Source organism: Triturus cristatus, chromosome 7, assembly GCF_964204655.1.
Source record: "Triturus cristatus chromosome 7, aTriCri1.1, whole genome shotgun sequence".
Taxonomy (NCBI): Eukaryota; Metazoa; Chordata; class Amphibia; order Caudata; family Salamandridae; genus Triturus; species Triturus cristatus.
In genome coordinates, this window is record NC_140590.1 from 1,703,521,110 (window position 1) to 1,703,533,318 (window position 12,209).

Consider the following 12,209-nt stretch of genomic DNA (forward strand, 5'->3'; position numbering starts at 1 on the left):
TGTTTGGTCTCAAACGGGAAATTTGCCCGTTCGCGACTGCAAAATAGGTCTGCCCTATTTACAAACCCTACTTTGCAAGTCGGTAACCTATTACCGACTCGCAAAATAGGGTTTTCAACTTCCTATTAGGAAGGGGCGTGTCAAGGGCGTCCATTCCTAATAGCGACTAGCACTTCAATGTACGATTGTTTTGCTATTGCAATTGCGGCCGCAAAACCCTTGCAGTCTACCAACCATTTCAAATGGCTGGTAAGCTACTCGCAAACAGGATGGGATCCCCAGGGGACCCCTTACCCTTTGTGACTGGCATTGAAAATATTTTTTAAGAGAAGGCAGTGGTCCCCCTACTCTTACAAAATTAAACAGTAACGTTTCATTTTTCTTATTTAAATGCATCCCGTTTTCCTTTAAAGAAAATCTAAAAGGCAGTCACAGACATGGTGGCCTGCTGACCCCAGCAGGCCACCATCCCTGGGAGTGCTAGGTATTAACAATGGAGTCACAAATTGCACCTGCCTCATGAATATTAATGAGGCAGGCAATTTGCGACCCCATAAGGAATTGCAAACAGTGTCTAAAACACTGTTGTAAATTCCAATTTGCAAGTCGCAAAATGATGCAATTTGCAACTCGCAAATTGGAAGAGTCGTACCCTAAGATCATAAGAATGAGCCACGGTGAGTGTGGTGGTTTGATAAGAGGGCTATCTGTGTTTTGTGTGTATGATACTCCAACAAACTACTAGCCTGTTGTTGGGTTAAGGGCAACGTTGGTTTGCATGATGAGGAGAGGATGCATATAGATATTTTGAGGATAGAAAGACATGATGGCTATCTACTTTGTCAAGCAGAGAGAACAGAAGCAAGAACCCACACTCAACCAGTCCCAAAATGAAACAAACAGGGGAGTTGCTACTCGTGCTTACCTATAGATATTTGGACTTTCTCTTGGAAGTTCAGGGTTTATTACTGAAAAAGAGAGGAGAAAAGAGATAGGTTATCCAATGAATCATTTTATATGTGCCAGGGGCCGGTAAGACGTTGCCCACCTACTAGTCACTAGTCATTATCCAGACATAGTCCCTGGAGTCATGTGGAGCTACAGGGGCACTTCAAACGTAGTTGGTTTCAATTGTCTCGCAGGGTGACACTGAATTCAGTGTTGGTAAAATCTCCTTAGAACAGAATAAGGCAAAGCTCAGATGTCTCTGCTCCATCATCGTTAACATCCCATAATGAGGACTCTGACAGTTTTGGAATCATATCTTCTGGGTAGAGATGATTGATGAAACATAGGAATGCTGTTTGTTTTGTCTTGCAGGTTTGTGGAGTGTGTTCCCTCTCCGCGTGACCCTCAACTCTGACTTTTCACCCTTTGCCCGGATTTTGGGGTACATCGTGCTCAACAATGGGCAGATGGTGGCTGATATGACTGGGTTTGAAGTGGCTAAATGCTTCAAAAATAAGGTGAGTTGGTTAGGTGTGGGGACTGTTGTGTCGAAGAAAGAAGCAGTAGTCAAGAGTTGCAGACGGTCAATGGAGTTGTCTTCTTTAATGATACTAGAGGGATGAAAACAGTTATAGTTCATGTATCTTAACATCAGACTGAGGCTTCACTACTCATCTCACCAATGGCAGTAACACACTTTGGAGAGTGAGGCAGTTTGGAAGACTTTTGGCCCCTTTCAATACCTCAACTAGTGGCAAGCTATGTCTGACATCTATGTACCATTACTCATTTGCTGTTTGTCTTCTTATACCAGGACCTCTGTTAATAGCATACTTTCCACAAGAGGTCACAGCTGCATCATAGTCTGTCAGAGCTCTTCCACAGAGACAAAGGACATAATGGCTACACTCAGGTTGCAAAATCAGACCAGAAATTCAATTGTAAGGGAGATTAAACCCCTGTTCCCACTCCTTAGAGGTGTCTTTTTTATGAAGCACATGAAGGCTGAATTCACTTGTCTTCATCCATAAGCTATCCTTTCAGGAAAAGATGGAGGCAAAAGATATAGCCACTTGATTACTCCCTTTTTAGGTCTCGCAAGGCAGCGCGCATGCGCTGTCTCTCCGAGACTTCAAGTAATCTGTATCAGGGGTGAAACTCCGCCTCTTGCCGGGGAATTTCTCCTGCCACTTGCCATTCGTAAATTCTGGCATTGCTTTTCTTAGCGGTCTTATTATTTGCTGTAGATCCGATGTGTCACTTCCGTTATTTACGGAAGCAGCACCGCCCAACTACAGTTTTAGTCCGCTGGCATGGTTGATGTGTTGCTGAGGAGAACTCTTTTATACTATTGTTGGAGCCCAGCATGCTAATTGTTATGCGCGGTTTTGGTGTGAAGCCGCTGGGTCCTTCCGCTGCACCGACCTGATCCAAGCGTGCCATGACTCCGGCTGGAGCCGCAGATTTTCAGCTTTCAGTGATTTAGCTCCAGGCGCTGGGATGCTCGGGGCGAATTTGCATACTGCCAGACAGAGCTGCGTTCGGCGGGGCTAAAGCTACAGTAAATGGCAGCTGGAGGTTTATGCATACACATAGCAGTAGGCTCAATGTTACCCATTCAGAGCTGTCTTTAAAGCTTAGCAATTATTACGTGTTCAGGCGACAGTGTATTTACATGGTGGGGAAATGTACGTAACTGCTCCCTCGCGATGCTGGGCTATGGCTCGGTAGTCATTTAAAAATCAACGTTTTGTTGGAGAAACCGTGACCAGCACCTTCTGGGTTGGGCATCATTAAAAGTAGCAACTTTTGCTGTGCCCTCTCCCATGCGCTTCCCAGCGATGTTTTCGGCGCATTTTCTGCTCCAGTCCCCCCAGCACATTGCGTGCAAACACACACTGTAAGCAGCACTGCCGGCGCTGCTACTTTCCCTGTATTCGAGACTTGTGCTTTCTGTGTGTGAGGCAATATTCCGTCCCAGGCTTGCAGTGCACGAGCAGCTGCCACCCCTCCTCCACTGCTCTCCCACTATGCACGCATTTCTTTCCCACAGATTTAGAGATAACTGCAGCTACCTCACACCTCCCCCTCCCTAGCGAAAGCAACCTTTTTTTAATCTCTCCTCCCCGCCCCCTCCGCTCTTTCCGTGAATTATTTCCGTGTATTATTTTAATTCATTTCAGACGCTTAAGTTGGTTTGCCCTGTATAATATGCTTTCTGCACAGTACTCCACTGAGCAATGATAGTGCTTTAATACTTAATTTAATTGTTTATTTTAGCCCGTCGATGCGCCCTTCCACACAAACACTGCATTTCCTTGTTTGACGAGAGGTCGCTGCGTTCTCCATCGCTTTGGTATCCTGCTCTATTTTGAATAATAACTTCCGCTACATTCTCAGGGAATTCTGGATTGACAAACACGGTCGGAGAGCTTGCCTTTGTTTCTCCAGTGTGAATTCCTCGCACCGTGATGGCAGTATGTTTATGATTTGGCCCATCACTGGTCGTTTTGATTCCCCTTCTGCTTCATTATAAGCCCTCCACCCACCATCCGAGCGCACACAGCCCCTGCAGCAGTGGGTTTTTATTTGATTTATTTTAGCCCTTTGATGCGCCCTTCCACATAAACGCAGCATTTCCCTATTTGCAGAGAGGCCCCCAAACATGCTGCGTCACTTTGGTATCCTGCTCTATTTTGAATACCAGCTTCCACTACGTGCTCAAGGAATTCTTCTCAGCATCGCCAGTGACTGGCGTTGGCGTTTAAAGGATTGTGTTTTCCTCCACGTGTGCTGGCTCGAGATAAACCATGCCCACTACAGCGTGAAATATTTTGAAAGGTGCACAATTTCTTCAAAACATCAGCTGCATGCCTCAGCTTAATCTCCCGCTCCCTCTTTTGTGTGTAAAATGTATTTCCAGTTGATTTAAACTTCCGGTCTGTGGGCCTTTGTCTGTGCTTAAGAGATTGTTGTGCTCCTTGTAATAAAAGTCATGATATTTCCAAGTTCTAATTCAAAAGTAAGCCTGAAATATTATTTGCTTCTCCTTATTAGTTACTTAGATCTCATAATTTAACCCTAGGAATGCAAATGGCACTGATGGGAAAGGTCACACTAAAGATAGGTAAAGCAGAATAAACCATTTCACCCCTGACCTCCATCTTACATTTTTCTGTTTTCCCATATTCATGGCTGCATCACTCAAGACTCTTTCAGTGTTGTTAGTGATGAGCCATAATAAAGCTGTGCAATTATTTAAAAAGTGCTTGCATTCGTCTTCAGCTCCTAATGAGTTACTAGGTGTTAGTTCAAACATTCAAGGAAGAAACTTGCAAAGTCCCTTTTAGTGCAGCCATTAAAATTACCTGTCATCAATCTTGGAATAGACAAGTGGCAGGAAACTGGGCAAATGTGGATATGAAATCAAGAAACACAAATAGTTGTTAACATTTTAAACAGTACACCTGTCTGGAAAGCTTTACAAGCAGTATGCTGAAACTGTCCGCATTCCTATAATGGATCAGATGGTGCATAGTGGAACATTAGGAGGGCAGGCAATTACATCTGACATCCGTGGTCTGGTATTTCCCAAAGTGTTTTGCCTTCATACTGTCAGTTTTGGTGAATTTGTTTTTTGTTGGCTTTAGGACTGTGCACACTTTACCAATGCGAACCACTACTAAAGGCTTATGCTCTTTCCTTCAAACATGGTAACATTGCCTTACACCGAATTAGCAAATGTAATTACTTGTAAGACAGACTGATACTACTTTTACCCATGCCCTGCAGCACTCATTGTACCACCCACAAACGTAGCTATCACCGAGGCCTGCTGCTGCAGCATTTATTGCAGTTTTAAACTGCCATTTCAACCTGACAAACTAAACCTTTTGCCAGCCCTAAACCTATCCTTTTTAATGCAAATTAGTCACCCTAATGCATGCTCTATAGTCACATAAGGCAGGTTGCATAGCATTTAACAAGCATTTTCAATGCAATAGGTCTTTATTTGTGTTTTCAAAACCTGCAAGTGGTGCGCAAACACACACTTTGTACTTAGTCGTTGCTTATGAGAAGCAAAGTTGTCCTTTTTGACTGTTACCCTTGCTTCTCGAAAGCAAGGACTATAAGTACAAAGTGCGTGTTTACGCACCGCTTGCAACTTTTCAAAACATATTAAAAAAGCATTATCATTTACAATGCCAAAAGCTCAAACTCTCGAAAATGCGAGACCTATTGCATTGCAAATGCTTGTTATATTTCCTAGCAATAACCCCAAAGGCCAAATTTAAGGAACAGCTAATTCAGGCACTAAATAATGAAGAAAAGCATGAACTATGCATGTGACTCCATTTACCTTTTTAAGCACCTAATTAACAACATGCAGTAATTGTGGCAAAGCTCTGCTCATGGCCTAAAATCCTATGTATTTATTTATATATTTTATTTTTAGTTTACTTGTAAAGCACAAACGATTACCCCTGAAGTGGTTCCCTAGCGCTGGACTGGGAGCTAACCAATTACACAAAAAGACGTTTTTAGGTCCCAATACAAATTTGCCTGGTTGGCCTTAGATAGGAGGAAGTAGGGGAGCAGGTTGAACAACTTAAGAACTCAGGAATCCTATGACACCAACAGTGAAGTCTGTTTTCTACAATGTGGTTGGAAGTGTCTCTCTGAAAATCACTCTTGGCTTTGTTGTTGATTCAGTTCTCTTGTTTCTCACAAGGTCACTCTTGGGTTCTCAAAGCAGCAGGATCTCCCAGGTGCTAAGATTCAACTCCAGCTTAGCGCAGCTCCTCTCTCCCTTTGTTCTGTGAGGGCCGTTGACCTCAGTGTCCTTCTACTGAAGCCTGAACAGGAGATCACCGCAGATAATGTAAGTAGTAAGCCCCGAAAAGTCTGTCACTAGAAACAAAACCTGGTAGTCTTAATGTCTGGACCATTCCACACTTATGATAACGCATTCATAGAGCTTTAATACATACTCATACTCACGCTAAGGAAGCTAAATGGGTTTCATGATGAGTTTTCATGGAGGTATATTGAAGCCTTGCTTATATGTTGTGCTTCAATAGGGCAAAGATTGCAGCAGTCCAAAATGGACATAGTGTTTTGGTGGGTTTCCATATAGATGTATGGATGACTAGCCTCTATGCTGTAGAAGGTGATGATGGAATGACATAGTTTCCACTGATGTGCAAAGATTGTTCTGCTCTAGATGGAATTGGTCCTGTGGTGTTAGGTGGGTTTCCATGGAGATGTATTGACGCTTACCTTCTATATAAGATTTCTATGAAGTATAAGATTGCATCAGTCAGAATGGACATAGGGCCTGAGTATGAGACAGCTGTTTTTTCAACCCCTGTCCAAACCCCTGTTTGTGCACAGATCGAAATACGAGTTGAGTTATATTTAACACATCGGCTGCATAAAGTACTTACACCTTGGTTACATTTTGGCAGGCCAAACCTGCCGAAAATGTAACAGGGGAAAACCATACAGTAATTACCCTGTCATGCAGGTTTTGGTGTGCTAAACTCTGCATGTTATTCCCCACAAGCTCATAGTAGATGCTATTTATCACACCCGATAAATAACAAACCCAGTGGTATCATTATTTCCCAGTTGTGATATATAGAACCTATACTTGTAATGAGGCCATTAGTTTTTCGTAGCCTTTCCATAAAGATATATGAATGACTAACTTCTATGCTGTAGAAGGTGCTGGAGGAATTACATGGTTTCCATTGAAGTAAAAAGACTGTAACACTCCAAAATGGTAGTGGTACTATGGTGTTAGGATGAATTTTGCTGAAGATATACAATATGTCCATGAGAGGCAGGGTGTGGGTGTTGTACTGGAGCATCTGTGGATATGTGGTATTGATTATTGTGTGTTCTGAAGAAGATCCAGATGTTAATGTCTATAGTAATCACAGGTCTCCAACTCAAGAATGTACTGTAGAAGTAGTGTGGGTCTCATTGGCACTGTAAGAAGGATTTACATCCATTTTGGAGAAGGTGCTGAATAGCTGAGATGAAGAAGACATACAGTTGTATTAAGTAAACCGTTGCACAGGTGCATAGCTTGCTGAGTGGTGGATACTTCACAATGTATTTGTGGTATCAATGCTAAAGAAAAGGATTTCATCCATGCCATGAATAAAAGTTGCCAATGTTATGGGAGATCTTGAAATGGTAAGAAAGGGTTCAGGAACACGTATAGAATTCTAATCATATAGTTTTATTGATAGGTGTCAAGTTAGTGGACAGTCAATCTAATACTTTCTCAAATCTTAAAATAGCAACCATCAGCCATCACATTCTACATGGCAGAACTGAACAAGGTATCGCATTATCTGCTGCATTCTCAATAAAAAATTGGAAACATACTCCTTCGAAATACAACACCCCAGTTTGTTCCAATAGGAAACATCAACCGGATCTCAAACCACTCTTATCTTTCCAACATTCTTTAATTGTCTATAGTAGATCAGTTCTAACAAAAGGACCTGGACAAGTGCTACTGCATTGAAACTACCACTGTGAAGGTTGTCTTTGATTTTTCATTCCTCATATGTGAGGGCACCTTTCAGATTGGGGCACTTGTGGACCCGCTGCATGGTAGAACACATCAAGTTCCGGCCATGTCATGTCATGCTCTGTAGCTGTTAAATCATGATATTGTAGCATTGCAAATAAATACTACAATTATCCTTCTAGTCACCCATCTCATATGGCATGCTTTACATCGCCGTGGTAACAAATCCAGAAGCTTGTGATGCTTGATGAGGATGGCACCCAAATGTATCTGAGTGATGAGCAAAAGGGACTCAGATCCCCATATTAATCACTCAGACACTAATGCAAGAGTTGAAAAAGGTTTCCTTACATTAAAAAGGGCCAGATCCGACCTTTTGTACCATGTGCTTGTTTTGCAATCCAAAGAAACAGTCACTGCTAAATTAGGCGTAGTCTTTTCTAGAAGTGTTGATACCTTTGTTTTATCCATGACAATGTTTTGGTAGATTGACCTAATTTGTACATGAAAACTGCATTTTTGGAAACTAGCCTATAGTCAGTGTTACAGGACCCACCATAGCTGCTCCAACACTTCCTCCAATCAACCCTGATCTAGCTCTTGCTCTGCATAGCTCTACATGGACTACTCCACCCCCTCCATTTATTGCTTTAATAAAAATGCATATGCTCTGATCCTCCATTGCCCTCACTTCTTGCACTATTGCTACCTCTGTTTTGAAGCACACTGTTTGTTCATAGCCCGCTTTGTGCTTTATAAGTCTGCCCACAAAGAACTAGAACTTCTTTAACGTGCTGTTAATGTTCCTCCCCCTTTTTTTTTTTTTTTTTTTTTAAAAACCTTTATTCTTTTAAGTCAGGGACACAGCTATTCAGCCGACAACCCGGAGGTACGGCAGCTTTAGAAACACAACACAAACGAGCGTCCACATTTCACTGATAGGAGAATCAAAAGGTTCTATTTTAAATAAACACAAACCCAAACCCAAACACAAGCAAGGCGATAAGTACTTAAAGCACAGAAAGGGTTCCCATCAGGGGGGGCGAGCCCCATTTCGTCCATCAGACACAGGTCTATAGTAAGGGAAAGGAGGGGAAGGCAGAGACTCAAGAAGGCAAACACATTCCAGCAAAGACTACAAAGCCGGAAAGAGTGCTAAGGGGAGAGCTGCTCCTCAGGCGGGTCCGGGTCTGGGGGCAGGCATATGCCCCCTCTATACTGGTTCCATCGCCCCCATATGGTGTGCCATTTCCGGGGGCGCCCTCGAGCACAATATACTGTCTTCTCCCTAAACATGCTCCAATCCATGTTTTCCATCCACGCTGTCAATGTAGGAGGCCTAGTAGAGCCCCACAGGCGAGCGATGTCGCGCTTAGCTACCATGTTCCCTAGGGTCACCCACTGAGTCTGTGCCGCGTCGTGGTCAGTAGGACCCCAAACATTCAGGAGACAACACCGCGCCTCCGGCTGCATGACGATGCCCGTCACCTCCTCCATCACATCGTGGATTCGCTTCCAGAACTCCATGATCGCACCGCATTCCCAAATAATATGCCCACCATACCACAGCCTCTCTTACATAGGCCCTCCTCAGAGAAACCCATATGGACCAGCCTAGGCCCTGTCACGTAAACTCTATGGAGTATTTTAAGCTGCACCAGCCGCAGGCGCGCAGGGATCGCGACCTCTTTGGGAGAAGAAACTGCATACTGCCAATCCTCATCATCTAATTCGAGGCCATCCCTAGTCCATTGATCGCGCAACCCTAGAAGAAGATCTGCCTGAACATTAATTAATTTCTTATAAATGAGAGAGATCGTACTCTCTGGCATATGGGCATCCAGGATCCGGTCCTCTAACGGAGAGGACTCAGGCACCGTCTCCCCCTCCACAAGGACTGACCGCAAGGCGTGACACACTTGAGCGTATCGGAAGAACTCTGTGTTCCCCAGTTCATATTCCTTCTGTAGCTCCTGAAATGACTTCACCCTACCCTTAACCAAAAGGTCTCCAACCCTGGATATACCGATCAGGTCCCATTTCTCAAACCCTTTTGTATGCCAAAGCTTTCCCAGAATATCGGAGTCAAACAACGGGGTGGCAAGGGTAAGCTTACCCTTCCAGCCCAGTGAATCTGTCGCCACCTTCCACACGTGCACGGCCACCTTGGTGGGCCCCGTAAGGGTTAAGTCCAACGACTTCGAGTACAACGCTCTGTGGTAATTACCCCCGCGCAGCAACCACCGGTCCATGGCGTAGCCGGGGCTCAGCGCCGGACCATAGACACCATGGTTAATCGCGCTCAACTGAGTGGCCCAATAATAACGTCGAATGTCTGGAAGCGCGATACCCCCGTCGTACCACGGAAGCGTCAACTTAGCAATCGCTATGCGCGGTCGCCCTTCCCACAATAGCGCGCGCTGGAAGCTTTCGACCTCTCGGAAATAACTGGCCGGGACCAATTCAAGGGTATTCTGTAAGGCAAAGAGGAAATGGGGAAGAGACATCATTTTAAACAGGGCGGCGCGACCAAGGAGGGAAAGCGGCAACCGCCGCCAGCCCGCCACGTCCCGCCGCAAACGTGCCAAGGGAGGGAGCAAGTTTTTCTCGTATCGTAAAGTGGGGTCAGTGGAAATATAGATCCCTAAGTACAAAAAGCGGGACAGGCGGGACATCACCACACAGGACATACAAGTATGACTTTCCCCAATTAATAACAAGACCAGAGTTCCTACCGAAAGAAGTCAAGACGTCACAAACCACTATGAGAGATTTCTTAGGCGAGGTGAGGTATAACAGAATATCGTCGGCGTAAAGCGAAATACGGTCTTCGTGGTCAGGCGACCATCGAATCCCACGTATATCCGGGTGCCATCGTATCCACGCCGCCAGCGGTTCAAGAGCAAGGGCGAACAACAACAGCGACAGGGGACAGCCCTGCCGGGTGCCCCTCCCGAGCTCGAACGGTGTCGACGCCCGCCCGTTCACCACGACGCTAGCAAGGGGCCCCTCATAAAGCAACCTCACCCAGCCTACAAAGCCAGGCCCGAAGCCGAACTTGGCTAGCACAGCCCACAGGTATGCCCACTCCACCGTGTCGAAAGCCATCGTGGCATCGAGGGCCGCCACAATGGCCGGCTCTCGCATCGTGCCCGTCCTAGCAATCACTCCATGAAGGCGTCTAAGATTCAGTGCAGTGTTACGGTGCGGGATAAAGCCCGACTGGTCCGGGTGGATCAAATCTCCAAGCACCCGGACCAGGCGGTTAGCAAGGATCTTGGCAAGGATTTTCGGCTTGGCGTTAAGAAGTGATATCGGCCGATAGGAACCACACTTATCCCGGGGCTTACCGTCTTTGTGTATTACCACAATCGTCGCCAGTCGTTGATCGAGCGGAAGAAACCCATTCACCCGCGCCTCCACGAACATGGCGCGCAGGTGAGGAGCCAACTTATCCGGACGAAGCTTATACAACTCAATCGGCAAACCATTTGGGCCCGAGGCCTTACCCGAGCGCAACGCACGGATAGCACACGCCACTTCGTCAACAGTTATATCTCCATCGAGGTCATCCCTATCTATGGCAGAAAGGCAGGGCAGAGCAATATCACGCAGAAGGTCGCACGAGTCCTCAGTCGGCCTATCCGAAACCGAGGTGTATGCCGTACGAAAATAGTCCGAGAAACACTGGACTATACCGTCGGGATCAGTGACAACCTCTCCCCCATCCATCGACAACTCCGGCACCACTCGATTAACACGCTCTTTTTTATCCAACCACGCCAACAGTTTCTCGGCCTTATCACCGACATCATACAATCGACCCTGCTGCTCCCTACTGAGGGTCTTGGCAGCGTTCGTCACCAGATCCCTGTATTCCAATTGCTTCAAGCTCAAATTATGCAGTGTGGCCGCCGCAACGACCTCCTCCAAGGCCACGTCTAAAGCCGCAACCTCGTCCTCAACTTGAGTCACCTCGGCGTCTCTCCGCCGCTTGGCTGCCACTACCAAGGAAAGGGCCACCCCTCTCAATACGGTCTTAAACGCTTCCCACAAGGACACCGCAGATTCAACTTAACCCTGATTATCCTGAAAATAGTGATCAACTGCCTTCAGCAACGCACTGCGCAGCTTGGGGTCACGAAAGTACCAGGGGTTAATGGGAGCCACCCTGCCCCCCACTACCCGGCCAATATCCAGACAGGCCCACACCGGCGAGTGATCGGATATACCCCGTGCCATGTGCCTAGCCTCAGATACCAATGAGGCGTGCGCAGCCAGAGTGAGCAAGTAATCAATCCGAGAGAGACTACCGTGGGCCCCGGAGTGAAAGGTATATTGTCTCTGAGTGGGGTGCCGTAGCCTCCAACAGTCTACCAGGCCAAAAGTATCTATAAAGTCAGGAAGCAACTTCTGAGCCCCCCCGGTGTCCCTGGGCGGGTACCTATCGAACAATCCAGATCCAACCGCATTGAAGTCTCCACCCACCACCAGCAGCCCTTCAGGGAGTTCCAACAAGGCCTTGCCCAGATCAGCAAACGTGGAGGCCTGCAAGGCAGGAGGGACATAAACAGAAACCAATACCAACGTTCTGCCCTCCCACCTCCCCGCCACAGCCACAAAGCGCCCCCTATCATCAGCAATGGTGGAATCAACCTCGAATGGTAGGGAAGCTCTAACAAGTATGCCCGCACCCCTGGAGCCCGAGGAGAAC

At 46.2% G+C, this 12,209-nt stretch overlaps 1 protein-coding gene across 1 annotated transcript in view; it reads left to right on the forward strand.

Moving 5' to 3' along the window:
* The window catches only part of LOC146812815 (alpha-2-macroglobulin-like protein 1), an 820,867-nt gene that overhangs the window by 255,788 nt on the left and 552,870 nt on the right, over nucleotides 1–12,209 (forward strand). Inside the window, exons 14-15 of the mRNA XM_085615206.1 lie at nucleotides 1,321–1,466; nucleotides 5,681–5,830. Coding sequence (XP_085471332.1) covers nucleotides 1,321–1,466; nucleotides 5,681–5,830 — 296 coding nt within the window. The remainder of the gene's footprint in view (nucleotides 1–1,320; nucleotides 1,467–5,680; nucleotides 5,831–12,209) is intronic.